Here is an 18,874-nt window from a genome sequence, read left to right on the forward strand (position 1 = left end):
CGTAAATGAGAGGTTTTGAATTCAAAATCTTCTACTTATAATCTTTTCCACCGTACCACCCAACCCAACCTTCTTTGCCTTTAATCACTTTGATCTCAGTTGAGATTTAATTCTTAACCTAAAACTTTACTCTTAAAAATTAATGGAGCAACAACCTAACAATATTAAGATTAACATGATCCTAAAGTGCTCAAGATTCATGTAGAAGTTAGCTAATTAAGGAAAGACAATATGGTCAAAATAGTTAAAAGCCCAAAACTTTTAAATGTTAAAAGGCAAAGTAATTAAAAAAAAAAACCCAAACCCTATTCCGCCCATCACCCACCACAACCCATTACCCCCACACACCACCACTACCAACCTACTACTGCCACCACCGTCCCCCTCTCCCCTCCTCTCTCCTTTCTCTTTCCCTTCCCCCTTCTCCCCCCTCCTTCCTCCTCCTCCTCTTCCTTGATTGTAGAGATGGGAAGAGGGTTACAAGGGAGGGGAAAGGAAAAGAGAGGAAGAGGAAGGAGAAAAAAGGAAGGGAAAGAGGAGGGGGAAGGGGAGGAGAAGGAGGGGCGATGGTTACAATAGTGGGTGGAGGTGGTGCTGGATGGTGATAGGTGATTGTGGTAGGAAATTTTTAAAAATATCTCAATAAAATTTTAAATTTTAAAAACATCCCAATAAACAACTATCGTGACTAGTTTTTTACATACAATACTATAGTGTAATTTTTTAAAAAATATCCCCAAAAATACCTAAGTCATATGGAGCCTACATTAAATTTGCCAAACCTTACGGTTGAAAAGAGCATAATTGTTTTAAAAATTGTGGAGAGCTTAGCAATCACATCAAATTCTCCCTTCGCCTTAGGAAACCAAATCTCAAGTGGCCAGCAAATTGGTTACAACAACTCAAGATAGGATTTACATGTAAGAATATTTGTTTAAAACTTCACTGACTTTCCAAGTCATTACACAACATTGTAAGGCGGCAAGTAAAGTAACAAAAACAGTAGAAATTAGACGCCAATTAAGTCAGCCATTAGTTATCATTGACCCTATAAAAGTAGCTCCATTATGTGTTTTCTCCCTAACTGAACACTACAATCTCTTGCAGCAAATTAAGCTAGAGCCAAAGATAGTGTAATGCCTTCAATTTTCCCTCTTCCAAGGCAGTAGTCCTGATATTGCCTAAGCCTAACTCCGACAAAATAGACTCAGTAAGTTCATGCATTACCTTGTTTGTCGTGTATATATATATATATATATACACACACAAGAATGAAGTCTAAATATATATATATATATATACACACACACAAGAATGAAGTCTAAATATCATAATGGTGGCTTGCATGGAAAGATAATACTACTAGTTTTACTATATAATTTTCAAGTTGCTTCTCTTTTGGTTCAAATATGGCATATAGATTAATTAGGTATATGAATTCACTGATCTTAAGCTTCAATTGTTGAATTAGATTTTGAGATGGAGAGATTTGCAATCAGCATTTTGGGAATAGTGCTTTTCATGTAATTCTGCTGGGCAGCTGTTACAGAAGCAGAATATATGAAGCATAAAGACCAAAAACAGCCCTTGAATGTTAGGATAAAAGACTTGCTGAGCCGAATGACACTTGAAGAAAAGATTGGGCAGATGTCCCAAGTTGAGAAAAAGATTGCAAGCAAAGAAATTGTGAAGAAGTACTTTATAGGTACGTTTTGGTTTCTACACTATTATGAGTATGTGAAATTTTTAGTATCATGACTTGATGACTTGCATTTTCTGCGGGATAATAAAGGTACTTGATAACTGATTTTTTTTCTTGAAAATGATAATATCATCAAGGAGCAAATGTTGGAAAATAAAATGAAAATGTATTTGAAGATGATCTTAGGTTGCTTCATGTATACAGTGCACTTGTATACATATTATCTTTTCATGAGATGCTAATTCTATACATGGATTTATTTTTTTACCTTTTTTTATTGGCAATATCAATACTTGTTTGCTATGTAAGACTAGTTTCGTTCTCAATTGTATACTCTTTTCTTCTAGCACTAAGTTGAATTGGTTTTTAAAATGTGAAATGAAAATATATGTCCGTATGTATATATGTATGTGTTTATGTATATGTACACACAAAAACAAACACGCATATTATGTATATATATATATATATATACATATATATACATACACGCACACTTTAATAGAGTTAAGAAAATAATTTTAAAAAAAAAACTAATTGGCCCACTTTACAACTTAAGGGCGGTGAAGAAATATGGGCTGCGGCCTGCTGGCAGCCGCAAATATGTGGGCTAGATCCATGAGGCGGCCCGGGAGGATGTAGAGGCTGCAATTTCAACCTGCACTATTTCTATTGCTTTACTCATGATTAGATTTGTGTAGTACCATGAGCTAGTAATAAAGAACCAAAAAAGAATTAAATGAATACAAATTTTTCGAATTTTCAGTTAATATATTTAATTTATACTCAATTTATTATTTGAACAATATATACTCACACTTATTATCTCTTTGCATTTGGACAAATTTTCTGATCCTAAAAGTAATAAATTTCTAGTAAAATAGAAAAAGCAAAGCAAGCAACTATGGAAAGACAGAATAGGTATAAATACTCAAAATCATCACATAACATCACTAATGGGAAATTGGCTATAGTTAGCAGTTAAAATGGTTTCATGTTGATTTGGTTTAGAATCTCATACACGTTTCTTCTCTGTTTAAAACCATTTAATCCATTTAAAATACACTAAACATTTTCAAAAAAATAGAAGGAAAAAAATCAAAATGTCCTAAAACCCTTTTTCTTTTGTTCTAATTCAATATGCTTTTATTTTATTTCCTACTTGGAAACCTCCCAAAAAAAAGCAAACAAAAACAAATAAAAAATATTTGAAGTAATGAATTGTTGTGACACTAATTTGAGGACTTGAATTGGCAGGAGGGGTATTGAGTGCTGCCGGGACTGCCAGTTCTCCAGCTCCTAGAGCTTCAGCTGAAGCATGGATCAAAATGGTTAATGAGTTTCAAGAGGGTGCACTTTCAACTCTTCTTGGGATTCCTATGATTTATGGTATTGATGCCATCCATGGCCACAACAGTGTCCATAATGCTACCATTTTCCCTCACAACATTGGTCTTGGTGTTACCAGGTGATTTTGTGCTCCATCACTTTGATGTACTACTTAAAATGCCTTACAAGATTATGTTTCCAAGAAACATTACAAGCTATAGCAGATCTTTTTGTTCTTGGCATTTAAACCTCCTTATTTATATACCTTTTAAGGAATTGCCATCTTTAGTTTGCATGAATTTTTGGAATATTATGTAAGTATTAGATATTTTTTAAAAAAATTAATGGCATTCTTTTATTCAGTGCAAGTGAGTTATGCAGAGTGTGGGATGTTTTTGGAAGTGAATTTGGGAGTACATTTTGTAGAAGGTTGCTTGAATTCTTTGGGATGATACGAGTAACTTCACGCAAGGGTGAGCGCAGGTGGTTAAGAAAATACCTACTTGTAGCAAGTCTAGCAAATCAGCTGGAGTTATATTTGTCTTTGAACTTGATTTACTGCATTGATGTTGTTATAATTTACTGAAAATGTTCATATCAACTATCATTTGGGATCCAGAACTTGTGAAGAAGATGGGAGTAGCAACTGCATTTGAAGTGAGAGCTACAGGGATCCAATACGATTTTGCACCGTGTTGCAGTAAGTTCGCCATTGGGCATGTGCCTGATCCTTCATTGTTGCAATTTAACTACATTTGTTGACTAATTATGTCTTCTTAGGTTTGTAGGGATCCAAGATGGGGTCGCTGCTATGAAAGCTACAGTGAAGATCACAAGATTGTTGAAGCAATGACTGAATTTATCCCTGGCTTACAAGGTGACGTTCCAGATGATTATCCTAAAAATTTTCCATATGTGGGAGGAAGGTATTGTCTAATGACCTTCACTCTCCTGGTTATGTTTCTTTGATGATGAGTAATACGCCTCTAGATGGCCTTACTGAAAAATTTTGCATAAATGGATTACAATCGAGTAGTGGGAGCCAAATATTTATGAGTTATAGTTCTTGTAGTTAAGCAGGAGTGTAGCAAAGATCGATCTTTGTCTGGATTAAGCATAACGAACCACAAAAATCAACTGTACTTAGAGCTTTTGAAGATTTCCATCTGATACTTGTACAGAAATTGCAAATCTCTTCAGTCTGCTCTTGTGGTTCTTCTGATATAGTATTCTCTGTCTCCTTGGGATTCAATACTTGCTAGGTATCTAAAAGATATCCTAATACATCATTAATTTTCAATCAAGGAACAAGGTTGCAGGATGTGCTAAGCACTTTGTGGGAGATGGTGGGACGATGAATGGAATTAACGAGAACAACACTATAATTGACTGGAATGGGATGCTCAGCATCCACATGCCTGCGTATCTTGACTCTATCAGAAAGGGTGTTGCTTCTGTGATGATATCCCACTCTAGCTGGAATGGAGAAAAGATGCATACGAACCATGAACTCATCACTAGATACCTCAAGAAACAGCTAAATTTTAAAGTAAAGTTCCCAAATTGGATTTTTTTGGACTCATTAGTCAATTTGGTATATTTGAATCATAAGTGACAACCGTACATATTTCCATGCATGTTGCTGCATTTAAGGGCATTGTCATGTCAGATTTGGGGGGTCTCGACAACATTGCCTCTCCTCCTCGTGTCAATTATACTTATTCAGTCCAAGCTGGAATTCTTGCTGGAATAGACATGGTAAGCAAAAAGAACCAGCATCATATAGTGACTTTAATTGCTTTTGAAGTGATGAAGTGTTTGTTTTAGAGGCTTAATTCAGGATATAGTTTTCAAGTTCAAAGTGCATTGGAAAAATCATAGTGCAGGTTGCTGCTTCGAGTCATTTTTTTTGGGGAGAAAACTACCAAGTTTATTGTTAATCTTTGTCTTATTGCAGGTCCTGCTCCCACAAAAATTTAACTAGTGTATTGATGTTCCGACTTTACTCGTAAAGAAAAATGTGATCCATATGAGCAGAATTGATGACGCAGTGAGAAGAATTTTGAGGGTCAAGTTCATCATGGGCCTCTTTGAGAATCCAATGGCTGACTACAGCATGGTTCATGAACTGGGAAGCCAGGTTCAACATGAAGTCTCCTTTCTGATTTTACTTTCTCATATATGTATTGTTTCTAACTTTGGAGAACTAATCAATCAATACAGGAGCATAGAGAATTGGCCAGGGAAGCTGTGAGGAATCTCTCGTGCTTCTGAAAAATGGCAAAAATATTGATGAGCCACTTCTTCCTCTGCCAAAAAGAGCATCAAAGATACTTGTTGCAGGAAGCCATGCTCACAATATTGGTAAACAATGTGGAGGGTTTACAATTGAATGGCGAGGTCTTCCTGGAAATATTACAATTGGAATATCTTGCAACTTGTTCCAGTTACAGCCATGGTTCAAAGTCGCGGTCGCGGTCACGGTCGCGGCCCGGAACGTTCCACATCGGTTTAGGCATATTGGTCGCGGTCTCGGTGAGACACAAATTTTAAAGTATTTAATATTCTAAAAATTGTTAATAATATAAAAATAGTATGCTAAACAAAAATAATAAAAAATAGCAAAAGAAATGGCCGAGTCAATCCGTCACGGTGTAACTCGACTGATTTCTCGTCTTGACTCGAGATAACTCGAAGTGACTCGGTGTGACTCGGCTGAGTTAATCTGTCGCGGTGACGTCTCGACCGATTTCTCGGCGAGTCAAGTATCTAGGTATCGTTTCGTCACGGTATCGTATCGGTAGGGGCCGAGACGGTGACGACTCGGCCGAGTCGTCTCAGTCTCGGCCGAGACTTCGAACTTACAGCCTTTTGTGGTAAATATACCTATTGAATTTGATTCCAGGATGCATCTGAACTTGGTTTCTCTAATGGAAAATTAGCAGCACTACTTAATAGTTGTTGTTCAATGGTTCTAGCCTCAAATTCCAAGCTATTAATCAGAATTCAGCATATTATAGTGGTAGAATCAGAGAAGAGAGAATATGTGGTCATGTACTTTTTGATACTAAACTACCAGTGATTCATGTGGCTTGACAGGTACCACAATCCTAACAGCTGTCGAGAATACTGTAGATCCACACAGCCACGGATTTAAGGGGGGGCTGGTGGGGGCTTAAGCCCCCCCCAAGCCGCCGGAAAACCCCCTATATATAGGGGATTCCGGCGGCCAGCCCAGCCCCCCCACGGTGAAAGGAGATAATGATAATGCCGGACAAACATAATGACTTGGACATGTCTCTGTATGAATCAATTCCTTTGCTCTATTGGTCGTTAGTTTCTTTCTACTTTTGATGTCAAGTGCATAACTAGCGGTAGATTAGGAATGCAGGGCCGGATAGATTTTTCTCCCCTCATTTCAACGGAGCAGGTTATCAATATAAAAATTGAACAAAAATACAATGATCTATATATTGTTTTATACATATATATACATTCATACATAAACACATTATTATTTAATTATTTTTTAGTTTACTTCAATTTTTTTACATTGTTTAAACATAATGATTGTAAGTTTAGATTTCCTATTAAAAGTAGAGAAATGAATTAAAAAAAGATCAAAGTGATTTTTAACCTTGATTTTACATTGAATATTCAGTTAAGAATTTTAAAAAATAATTTATAATGTTGTTATTAATGTTTTATATACATAAAAAGTATAATTGCACAATAGTGAGGGCACCCGTAGATGTATAGGCAGGGTATATGGATAGAAAAAGCGGGGAACTGGGCCAGGGAGATTTTAGAACATCGGATCGAAGAGGGATCCCACACCCCCATTGCCATCAAATGGCAGAATTTTCCCAATTCGATGCTATTATAAATAAAAAGAATTTTAAAAGCACGGGACGGGAGAGGCATCTCCTGCCCTATTGCCATCCCTACGACAGAATTTTTTCAACTGCTTCTGTTGAAAGAGTATTTTCTGCAATGAATATTGTCAAGACTGATTTGCGCAACAAAATGGGAGACGAGTGGATGAATGACTGTCTGGTTGTATACATCGAGAAGGATATTTTTGCAACAATTGAAAATGAGCAAATATTGCAGCGTTTTCAACGGATGAAGACTCGCAGAATGCAATTGCCTCATCTTCGTTATTCGAGTGCAACAACTACCAATACTTCAAGTGTTAATCAATAACAAATTTTTGGGTATGTATAATTATATGTTTTTATTATTTTTATAATTATTGATTCTAAATTTTACTTATTAAATATATTTATTTCGTCACAAAAAAAATTTTTTAATACACTTCAGCCCCCCCAAAAATAAATTTCTGGCTCCGTCCCTGGATCCACATACTGAAGTTGTACACAGTGAATATCCCGAAACACAGTTTCTGAAGTCCAACAAATTCTCATATGCCATAGTTGTTGTTGGTGAACCGCCATATTGCGAATCATTTGGAGATGACAAGAAGTTGACGCTATCAGAATCTGGCATCAAGACCATCACTAATGTCTGTGAAGCTGTACAATGTGTAGCCATAATCGTATCAGTCCGCCCCTTGGTCATCGACCATATCTTCCTAAAATTGATGCACTGGTGGCTGCTTGGCTTCCGAGAACTGAAGGCCAAGGTGTTGCTGATGTTCTACTTGGCGACTATGGTTTTACTGGCAAGCTTGCAAGAACTTGGTTCAAGACAGTTGATCAGCTTCCCATGAATGTTGGTGATGAACATTATGATCCTCTATTTCCATTTGGATATGGCCTCACAACTTTATCAACAGAACTAAGGTCATCTGAGTTAATGTTACAGTATTCAACCTCATTCTTATGGACTGTACCTTCAATTTCAAGTCTTGTCTACCCTGGATTAGTCATAGGCTGCATCTTTTTCCTAGATTACAACGTTTCAGGGAGAATGTACAAAATTGCCAGTGAGCATATATAGAAAAGATGTGTAAGGTGATGTTTTAGGAATGATTGAAGAATATTATTGAGTACTGAGAAACTTTGGAAATCTTTTTACACTAGGGAGCTTTTATGAGTATCCAACCAAATTGGCAATTGTAATATGACTATAGGTTCATCATGCTCTATTATACATGTTTTGTAGAGTGTTTTTAAATTTTACCACAATCTTGGGAATTTTTTTGAGATTTCTGGGCATGTAATGTCTTGAGTATTAATAAAATTCTTACTCACCCAAATTTAGAAATAAGAGGAAATGAGTCTTAAAGTATAGGATTTGCATCAACCTAAAGTGACATAAGATGAAAAAAATAAAGAAAGAAAATGAATTGATGTCCAACGAAATTCAAATATAGCTATCATGGCTGAAAATAATGGCAGAAAAATGTTCCATTCCAAAATCAAATGGCAACAACGAGTCAACATAAAAGCTTCACCATAAGCCATTAGAATTTGATGAGGGCAAGAACAAAAGAAAGAAAATTGGGATAGTGGTCTTATTGCCAAGACTCTTTCAAATTGCTATGATTGCTCAGACTTTCCACTCTGGTTGTGTGGACAAAGAAAGTATGCATTCCTTGTCCACTTTTTTATCAACATTTTGCCCTGCAACACAAGGACTAGGAAAGTGGAATCCTACAAAATGTGTGCCTCCCTATGCCCATATGAGTCTGTCCCCTGTGGCTTTTCCCTTTTATTTTTCTCGAAACGGTAACTTGATTCTATTGATTTCAAAAGTTATACAATTGCGAGCTAATTTTGTTGTTTACATGATTTTTATATTTACTTACTGAACAAAAGAAACACATTTGAAACAACAAAAAATTGCCCCTTGCAAGTAATAGGAAATATTTTGCTATTAACTAATTGTCTAAATTTTTAGGGATAATTTCAGATACCTCCCTCAAGGTTTCTAACAATCACACTTAAATATCCCTAAATTAAAAATTACACTCACCTCCCCTTTGTGATGGATGCGACAATATGTCAGCATCAAAAGCCTCCTAATGACCAACTTGCCCTCAAAATGTTGTGGCTAATATTATTGCAAAAATGTGAGAAAAAATTGCCTACAACAATAATATTTTTTTATTTGCTTCTTGGCACGAGCATCTGCAAAAGAAAATTTGATTTTGTCATTCCTCAAATGCCATAGAGAGGAAGAATGCCAAGAGTTGAAAATAGCATTCATTTTTTACATTTTATCCAACTTATATGCTGCCAATATATAACTGTTGCAACTTGTCCAGCTCTTCTTGCTTCTAATGATCAAAAGTGCAAAATTGTACATGTACTCTTTGTTGTACTGAACGGATCCCTATTGGTTTCATATCTTTTTTCTCTTTTTTAATTAATTTTTATAAACAAAAGTGGCAAATGTTTGGTTCAGAATATAAAGAGGGCAAAGTTGGCAAAAATTTGTACGTCAGTACCTTTTCCCACTTTTTTTTAGTGACGGTGGCTGCAATATTTATCAAATATGTCCATCAAAGGGAGGTGATTGTAATTTTTAATTTTAGAGGGTATTTAAGTGCAATTGTCCGAAACACCTAGGGAGGTATCTAAAATTATCCCAAATTTTTAATAGAAACAAAGCCAAGCTGTGTGTGTGTGTGTGTGAGAGAGAGAGAGAGAGAGAGTTTTCAAGCTAAGTTTTTTTTTCCTCCTTTTTTCACTTGGATGTAAGGATAAAAAAATTTAATAAATTTTCAAGGAACTATGTTTGATATGAGTAGTATTCAACCCGAAGGTCTCGATCATCCAAGCTCAAATTTAAATTTCTTTCACTAAATAGAAATTTTTGAGCAAATCATAGTGGTAAAAGAATTGCAAGAAAGGTAATTACCATTCACTAAATTTTGTTGTGTGTTTGGATAATAAAACACAAGTTGTGTGACTTCAGCAAAATTTCATTTACGTTCACAATATAAAGAACCATCTCTTTGGTCTCTGATGACGTGCTAACAAAAAATGTTGAACAAATCTTCCTTTACTTTTCCTAATTCATTGAACCATCCTTTTCAAAGGCTTATCTACTCTACTCTTTTCCATAGCTCGTTTGTCTTGTTCTTGAAGCTGATAGGATTTTATTGATTCAGGTCAGCATCAGTTACTGGAAACATGAACGGTTCCGTAATTAGAATTACAACACAATTTCCAAAATGTCAAGCCAGTTGTGGATGTTCTATTTCTAGAACACTTGAACCTCTAAATTTTGAAACGTGTTTGTTTCGATAGGAGATTATTTGAAAAAAATTATTTAAAATAATATTGTAGCATTTTTTATGATGTAATGTATATGAAACAAAATGTGATTCGAAATTATGTTTATAATACAAGCAGAATAATATTTAAATTTTCGGTCCAAATTATGGTATCCTCTTCCAAGAGGCATTTTATGTCACAATTTCCTTGACCAACTAGATGCCTTTATTTATTTTATTTGTTTTTGGTTTTTTTTTTTTGTGTGTTTATGACGAAAGTGAAATGATATGCATTTTTATTTAAGTTTTTAAATTCAGAGGATCATATGAGAGATATATTCAATATTTTATTTTACAGTTCCTAACAAAACATGAAACATTACATTAACAAACACACATGTATTCAATATTTTATTCCTATTAATTCTTAAGTGTCGAAAAAGGTTTTTTGGCACTACAAATATTACTGAAAAATCAAAAAATGAGTGTTCAAAAGTGCAAATTTCGTATCTTTTAAGGATAAAATTAATTTTTCCAGATGATGAGTAGCTCATATGACTGAGTGCCAATTGTTCTCAGCATCGAATTGCCATTGTAGTTATCCAATATCTATATACAATATAGGTCTTCAAATAGGGTTACATAGTTTGCAATGCATAATAAAAATTTGTACATCATCTCACGTGTATCTAATATTTTCAGTTCACATAATAATCTATTACTTGAACTTGAGTCACATAATCAAAATAATATGTCGAGTGTTGATAGTATATCAAGTTAGCATATTCAACCAGGGGATGGATGGATTGGATGATATAAGGAAGGGAGTGTAAGTAAGAGATTTCGGATTCGAGACCTTCACCTATACAAAAAAAAAATGAAGTTAGTATATTCAATCAAACAATTATGTAGCTAGACTAGACTTAAGTATATTATTTTGGGAGAATTAAAAAGAAAAAGGGATAATTTTAGAAACCTCCTTTGAGATTTTTAATAATTTTAAGGAGTTTTTCTTAAATTTTAAAAATTACACTCACCTTCCTGACTTTCACTGTTTATACTTCAAAATAGGCCCAGAAGGCTACACTTTCCTTGCAATGACCTAAACTACCCTTTTCGCACAAAAAAAATTTTAAAAAGAATTTTGCTGCCAAGGCTTAAGCAACCATTTCTACCAAAAAAAAAAAAAAGGAAAAAAAAGGTTTTTGATTGCTTCTTAGTTCTTCCATGGCTATCACCAAAGCCAAGCAAACATCCCAATCCCTTTTCCGAATAGAAATCAATTGCTAAATAGTAAGCAAAACTACTTTGCACCACATTTTTTTTGTCAAATCTTTTTGCACTCCTTTTTTTATTTCCTTTTAAGTTCTTCCAAATAAGACCGCCATCAACTCCAACAATTCCGGCACCCAAAACGCTTCTACAGCCCCCTAATCTCTCTCTTTACCTAGTCTTAACACTTCTACCACAAGTGAACGCACCTCCCATACTTGACAAAACTCAACATTGGATTTTGACAAAACCATTTAAACATAATAAAACTCAACCTCAATTTTTACCCAAAAAAACACTCCATCAACAACCCACTTGACACCTCAAATTGCCTTTCCTCTTCCTCTATTTACAACCGCTTTTTTGTTTTAATGATCAATTTCCTGAGCCCAATATTTATCTCTCAAGTGATTTTATAAATGAACAAACACTTTACAATTTCAAGTAAAGACTTGAGGGAACTATACAGTCAGTGCTAACTATCACTGAGGAATCCAAAATTCCTGATCAACAAAAAAGTCTAATGCATGAGCGCTAATTCTATGACTAATATGGTTAATACCCCTGTTAACTAAGCAAAAGGAGCACATGCGAAACAGGTACTTGAGGCTATGTATATCCTCCAGCAGTGTATACCCAATATTTATCTCTCAAACTTTTGGTCTTTGACATGACCAATTTTTGTCATAATCAATAAAATCAAAACGTAAAATATATGCAAAAAAAATCAAACCTATTGCACCAAAAAAAAAGATAAAAGGATGACCTGAAATCACGTTTTCGAAAAGGATGAATGTAAGGGGAAGACAAAAATAAGAGGGGAAGGGAAGAGGATAAACACCAAAGGGCAAGAGTTGATGGATGAAATTTAGTCCCAAAGTGAAGAAGGAAAATTGGGCGGAGGAGAGGAGAAAAGTGGCGTAGGGAAATTGTGTAAAAGGAGATAGCAGGGTAAAAGAAAAGAAGCGAAAGAGAGAGATCGAATTTTGTTTTCAATTTTTGTATTTCCAATTTTCTTTTTCTTGACAAATATCTTTAATTATTCTCTAAGGGGTAATAGGGTACTTTTGCGCCAATACGGATGTATGTGTGGTTTTAGAATATTGAGGGGAGCTTTCTAAAACTGTTAAAATGTTAGGGGAGGTATCTGAAATTATTCAAAGAAAAATGAAGAATGAGAAGAAACGTCAAGGGATTAGGGAACAAACATGCAACGTTCCCTGTATAGGGGTACAATTTTGAATTTGAACCGAGTGATTTCTACTGCCGAAAAAGCGTCATTAAACTAATCATTTCCCCAAAATAACCGTTGCAATTTGTACCATATCAGCTGGCTGGTCCGGATTCCAATCATGTCCCAACAGCATCCTTCGCCCACCTTCTTTTTCTTTTTCCATTTTTATTCGTCCGTTCCTCAGAAATGTCCCTCATGGAAAAGCTAAGTAGCTCAAATTCCCATCAAGATTGTCCTATATATAGCTTACCAGGGACACCCAAAAGCACACAGAACACACACTGCTCAAAAATAGCTCACATTCTTTGAAGTTCCCTATTCCATACTGAGTAAGTTGGTCTACTCCCATTATCTATTCTGGTTCACCTTAACTTCTTGAATCTTGGGTTTTTAGCCTTTTTTGCAGGGATGCTAGTTTTGAAAAGTTTTGTGCATTTGTCTTGCAGTTTCAGGTTTTGCTGGTAAGGGGGCTAATGAAGGTGGGAAGAATGGGGGGAAGATTGATATCCCTGATGGGGTTTGTCGTATTTTTGTGTTTGTGGGCTGCTGGAGTTGCAGAAGGAGCTGTTTACTTGAAGTATAAAGACCCAAAGCAGCCAATAGGTGCAAGAATAAAGGACTTGATGAGCAGAATGACTCTTGAAGAAAAGATTGGACAGATGAGTCAGATTGAGAGAAAGCTAGCTTCATCTGATATCATGAAGAAGTATTTCGTAGGTACATTTGAGCACTCTGTCCAATTCTAGTGTAAATGTCACTTTCTTGAATTTCTTTACATTCAAAACTTAATCTTTTCGTGTAGAAACTTTCAGATGCAGTGGAAGAGGAAAAGGAAGGAACTTTGTTAGATTAATTTGAGTTTTGAAGTTAATCTTTGTTGGGAGATTCCTTGTTTAGGTTATTCCATGCCAAGTTAATGAAGATTGGTGTATGATTTGTTTATGGTGTTACTGATGTTTAGTGATTGCCAAATTTTTGTTGTGATTCTTGTGTTTACTATGTTCTTAGAGGGATTTGGTTATGGTGGTTGTGGCAGGGAGTGTTTTGAGTGGTGGAGGGAGTGTTCCAGCACCTATGGCCTCTGCTGAAACTTGGATCAATATGGTAAATGAGTTTCAAAAAGGTTCCCTTTCTACCCGCCTTGGAATTCCTATGATATATGGAATAGATGCCGTTCATGGGCACAACAACGTCTATAACGCTACAATCTTTCCTCACAATGTTGGCCTTGGGGTCACTAGGTAAGGATCTCTGTGCTGCAGGACAAAAAGCCTTTTCTGCTTCCATGTTCGTTCTTCTATTGTCAGTTGTTGAACTAGTTGGTTAAATTCTTAGAATTTGACATGAGTGAAGTTCAAAATTTATGCGGACTTGGCATGAGGTTGATGATTCTTATTTTCTTTGGCATTGTGATTCTTTCAGTTCGAGTTAAAATGCCCAGACAATTGATTGCTTAGCTCAAATTTTAGCTACAGCTTCTTTTCTTGGTAGACTTTTGGAAGAGCTACCTGGTGCAATACAATTATTGTGTGATTTTAGAAATATCGCATTTTATCCAGAGTGATAAAAAAAACCTGAAACCTATAGCTGCATTCTTTCAATGTGTTTGGTTAAGTAAGCTAAACGCTTAACGGCAAAGTAACTTTTAAATGGCGTTTTCTCAAGTCCCGACTGAAGAACTAAAAGCCATAATAGAATTTCGGTATCTAAAGGGGACATGAAACTTTCTTGCAGAGCTAGTTCTGGTTTGAATTCCAAGCCAAGATAGGAGGTTAAAATGAGTTTGTAGTCCTATAAGAAAAGCTACATTGTTGTACTAAAAGAAATTTCTTATTCGCACAACTAATAGCAATTTTTCTGGCCCTTAAGTTGAAAAATTCTTGGGATGTACTACCAAAGTCTTGCTTGTGTCAGTAACATCCTCAATGTATATATGGCTATATGGTTGTGTCTTCTAATGATGATTTTCTCATCCCACGTATCCTTTTAAAAAAATCTCTTTTGTCATAACCTCTTACCGAAGTCTTCTCAATTTTGCCTCAGAGACCCACAACTCCTGAAGAGGATTGGCGCTGCAACTGCACTTGAAGTTAGAGCAACTGGGATTCCTTATACTTTTGCTCCCTGCATTGCGGTAAATAAGCATTAGACCGATTTTACCTTGTGCTGTTTGAGTTAGTTAGATGACTAAAAGTTCTGTTCTTTTAGGTGTGTAGGGATCCTAGATGGGGTCGCTGTTATGAAAGCTATAGTGAAGATCACAGAATTGTTCAAGCAATGACTGAGATCATCCCCGGGTTACAAGGAGATGCTCCTGCTGGTACACCCAAAGGTGTTCCTTTTGTTGCTGGAAAGTATGAACCTATAAATACTTTGAAGTTCATTGAAACTTTTTTTTGTATCTTCCCTCTGCATTTTACAAATGTGTTGTGTCCAAATCATTAAAATATGAAGGGTACTCTGACACGTGGATTTTAGCTTCTTCTTCTTCTTCATGTTTTTTTAATATCAGTAGCATCACATGGATTACAATTTTCCCTTTAATAAATGTTTACCTCATTTAGGTTATTGAAACTTACAAGTTCCTAAACCCCTGTTAGTTTCTTGACTGTATGAATGACATTTCTTGTTTTCATCCAAGACTGGAAATCACTTTTTGATAGAGTGGTGAGAGTCAATTAATTTTTTGTTTTCTTGGAGCTCACCCTTAGCAAGCCACACCCATGTAACTCGGAACGAAAAGACACAATGTGCCCTACTCTTGCACATATATTCAGTTTGTACTTCTAATTGCTACAGGTGGAATTAGGAAGACTCATTGCTGGATTATGATAAGAATGATTTGCATATGGAACTTGCCCTTGAAAGCTAGGGTTCAGCATGTAAACAAGTTTCAAATCATTTGGCTTCCTTACTAATTGGCTTTTTTTAACATTAAAGGACAAAAGTTGCTGCTTGTGCCAAGCACTTTGTGGGAGATGGTGGCACGGTCAAGGGCATTGATGAGAACAACACCGTGATTGACTATAAGGGGTTGCTTAGCATTCACATGCCGGCATATTTTGATGCTGTCAGAAAGGGTGTAGCTACTGTGATGGTTTCTTACTCGAGCTGGAATGGAAAGAGAATGCATGCTAATCATGATCTTGTGACAGGCTTCCTCAAGGACAAACTCAAGTTCCGGGTAATGCTAGACTGATATACAATCCCACAAAGTTGAATGAAGTAGGAGAGCTCGGAGCGTGATTGTTTTCCTGCTTGTGTTTCAGGGTTTTGTAATATCAGATTGGCAGGGTATCGACAAAATTACAGACCCACCCCATTCTAATTATGTTTATTCTGTTCAAGCTGGAGTTCTTGCAGGAATTGACATGGTTAGTTCTAATGTCTTAAGTTGCAGAAATCACGACACATGAAGCAAAATCTAAGTAGCTATTTGATGTACAGATTTCTGAGGAGGAGGAGGAGGAGGAGGGGGGGGGGGGGGGGAGGGGGGGAAGTAATGAAAGAAAAATGCTGGAGGAGTCTATTAAAAAATTGTCTGCTGCATTTGGTGTTTGAATTTTTTTGATGATTTTCTGTTGTACAGGTAATGCTTCCTGAGAATTTCACAGAATTCATTGATGATCTAACCTCTCTAGTGAAAAAGAACGTCATTCCCATGAGCCGGATTGATGATGCTGTTAGACGAATCTTGAGGGTTAAATTTACGATGGGTCTCTTTGAGAACCCGTTGGCTGATTTAAGCCTGGTAAATCAACTGGGGAGCCAGGTGAAAATTATGATCTCTTTTTTCCATTATTGCTTGATTTCTGGTGGTCTTCATATTATTTCAGTTTGGAGCTCACTCTTTACATCAAGTGATGCTCCTTCTATAGGAACACAGAGAACTGGCAAGGGAAGCAGTAAGAAAGTCACTTGTGCTTCTAAAGAATGGCATTGATAATCAGCCATTGCTTCCTCTTCCTAAGAAATCGCCAAAGATTCTTGTTGCTGGAAGTCATGCCAATAATTTGGGTTATCAATGTGGAGGCTGGACCATAGAATGGCAGGGACATGGTGGCAATGACCTCACAGTAGGTATGGATTGCAGCTTTTAATTTGTGATCAAGTTCTATGAAGCGAGCCCCATATGCTGCTTTAATCTGACCTCTCCATTGTCAAACTTAAATTGAATGTACCTTTTTTAGGAACCACAATCTTGACTGCCATAAAGAGCACAGTTGATCCATCAACGCAAGTTATCTATAATGAAAATCCAGACGCAAACTTTGTTAAGTCCAACAGTTTCTCCCATGCTATTGTTGTTGTTGGTGAGACACCATATACAGAGGGGGCTGGTGATAGCCTGAACCTGACAATACCTGAACCTGGTCCAAGCACCATAAAAAATGTCTGTGGCTCTGTCAAATGCGTTGTTGTTATCATCTCAGGCCGCCCAGTTGTAGTCGAGCCATATCTTTCAAGTATATCTGCATTGGTGGCTGCTTGGCTTCCAGGGACTGAGGGACAGGGAGTAGCCGATGTTTTGTTCGGTGACTATGGTTTCACTGGCAAACTTGCAAGAACTTGGTTCAAGTCAGTGGATCAGCTCCCCATGAATGTTGGTGATCCTCATTATGATCCTCTATTTCCTTTTGGATTTGGTCTTACAACAAAACCTACAAAGGGCAACTAAAATGTAACAACTGGTGTATTCAACATATTCCTTGAGCCTAAATTAGGCTAGGTGGCTCCGATTTTTTAGAGGCAGTAAAACTATTCTATTTACAACAGTTGGTTTGGTTACAGGAAACCAATCCAGATCTGCAGGTACGAGTGGTTGTTATCACCAACCACTTAATTTAACCACTAAATCATGTGGTGTGATTGCAATGTTTATGCTATAGATGTTAAGCTTAAAGTATCTGTTGCATTCTGCATTCGTTGTATAGAGTGCAGCAAGTTTCTTCAGGAAGAGGTCAATCCTGCAATAACAATTATCTGTAACTTTTCTATAGGGCCTTGAGAATTAGGCATGATTGTAATTTCTGGTTCTTTTTGTAATGCAGCAGTCTTTACAGATTTAGTTGGTAACTATAGGTAATCTGAAAGAACATGTCTGAAACATGAGACAGTCAGCTGCAAAGTTCAATATCATCGCCCGATTGATGGTGGATGAATGTATATGAGTGCTTATACCAATGCATAGGAAACATGTAAATCAGGGCCATCTAACCTTCTCAGAAAAATCAAGAGAGACAAAAAAGGGGGAAAAGAAAAGAAAAAAGAAGCTATCCAACTTGGAAAAAAAAGTATGCTTATACTGTAATGTTTGTAAATCAATTTCCAAAGGAACCTTAAAATAAAGACCATGGCCTCTCATCTGAAGCATAAATTTCCACGACTGATCCAAATCTCACACAGTACATGATAAAATTATCATTGCGACATTACTAGTTGTATTGCTACAAAGCAAATGGACTAATCTAACCATTGATTTATTAGTCTAACCTTATTAAGTTTCTCGCTAACTTTATTAGTCTAACATTATTTTTTTCAAAATTTTCTTTTTATTATCTCAAGACTTCTCAACAGACAAATATTGTCCAATTCTCTAATTGATGAACATTTTCAACACAGAATATTTAATTTGCTAAATACTAATATCCCACTTCCCAGTAATATCTGTGTAAATAAAAAAGCAATTAAGCTGTCAATATTCATGTACTATAGTTGGCTTCGCATGCTCATTCTCTTCTCAGATTAATAAGCCCTTTAAAAAAAAGAAAAGAAAAGAGTTTGTCTAATGGTGGATACCAGTCCTAAGGTGTTGTTTGTTGTAAAATTGAAGTTAAATAAAGTAAAGTATTGAAATGTAAGTGAATACATGTGCATTCACACTATAATTTTGGTACAAACTAAGTGCGTGCACAGAAATATCCTTTTTTTAATGCAATTTTGGCTAAACACCTATTAAGATAGAGGGGGATTTCAGGTATTAGCGTTTTGACAAGAATGTAATTAATTCGGGAAAGTATCTTTTTTTTTGAACGGTTTGAGAAAGTGTCTAAATGCAGGAGATGCAATAAATGTGAGTGTGTGCATTCATATGATAAGTTAATCGTAAACTTTAGAAAAATCTTATCAAATATTATTATTGTTCGAGAAA

The 18,874-nt window shown here is 36.0% G+C and overlaps 1 protein-coding gene, 1 long non-coding RNA gene and 1 pseudogene across 2 annotated transcripts; 2 read left to right on the forward strand and 1 right to left on the reverse strand.

Annotated features, from left to right (window-relative positions):
* Window positions 1–1,479: 1,479 nt before the first annotated feature.
* LOC140010107 (uncharacterized) lies at window positions 1,480–8,115 on the forward strand (annotated as a pseudogene).
* Window positions 8,116–10,809: 2,694 nt separating this feature from the next.
* On the reverse strand, window positions 10,810–12,531 carry LOC140021492 (uncharacterized). The gene is made up of 2 exons (XR_011825318.1): window positions 12,256–12,531; window positions 10,810–11,079 (listed from the first exon to the last, which is right to left on the reverse strand). It is a non-coding gene; the product is annotated as an uncharacterized lncRNA (long non-coding RNA).
* Window positions 12,532–12,841: 310 nt separating this feature from the next.
* On the forward strand, window positions 12,842–17,799 carry LOC140010109 (uncharacterized). Its single transcript, XM_072056459.1, has 10 exons — window positions 12,842–13,052; window positions 13,170–13,440; window positions 13,760–13,964; window positions 14,767–14,857; window positions 14,932–15,077; window positions 15,664–15,907; window positions 15,993–16,097; window positions 16,313–16,495; window positions 16,602–16,803; window positions 16,914–17,799. The coding sequence occupies exons 2-10, from the start codon at window positions 13,197–13,199 to the stop codon at window positions 17,399–17,401; spliced, it is 1,908 nt and encodes a 635-aa protein (XP_071912560.1). The 5' UTR covers window positions 12,842–13,052; window positions 13,170–13,196; the 3' UTR covers window positions 17,402–17,799.
* Window positions 17,800–18,874: the final 1,075 nt, after the last annotated feature.

Source organism: Coffea arabica, chromosome 1e, assembly GCF_036785885.1.
Source record: "Coffea arabica cultivar ET-39 chromosome 1e, Coffea Arabica ET-39 HiFi, whole genome shotgun sequence".
Taxonomy (NCBI): domain Eukaryota; kingdom Viridiplantae; phylum Streptophyta; class Magnoliopsida; order Gentianales; family Rubiaceae; genus Coffea; species Coffea arabica.

Excerpts from the sequence above, each read along its gene's own strand:
- LOC140010109 (XM_072056459.1), top strand. The coding sequence starts at position 13,197 with ATGAAGGTGGGAAGAATGGGGGGAAGATTGATATCCCTGATGGGGTTT. Across the intron at positions 15,078-15,663 it reads GTTCCTTTTGTTGCTGGAAA|GACAAAAGTTGCTGCTTGTG; the intron begins GTATGAACCTAT and ends TTAACATTAAAG. Across the intron at positions 16,496-16,601 it reads TAAATCAACTGGGGAGCCAG|GAACACAGAGAACTGGCAAG; the intron begins GTGAAAATTATG and ends CTCCTTCTATAG.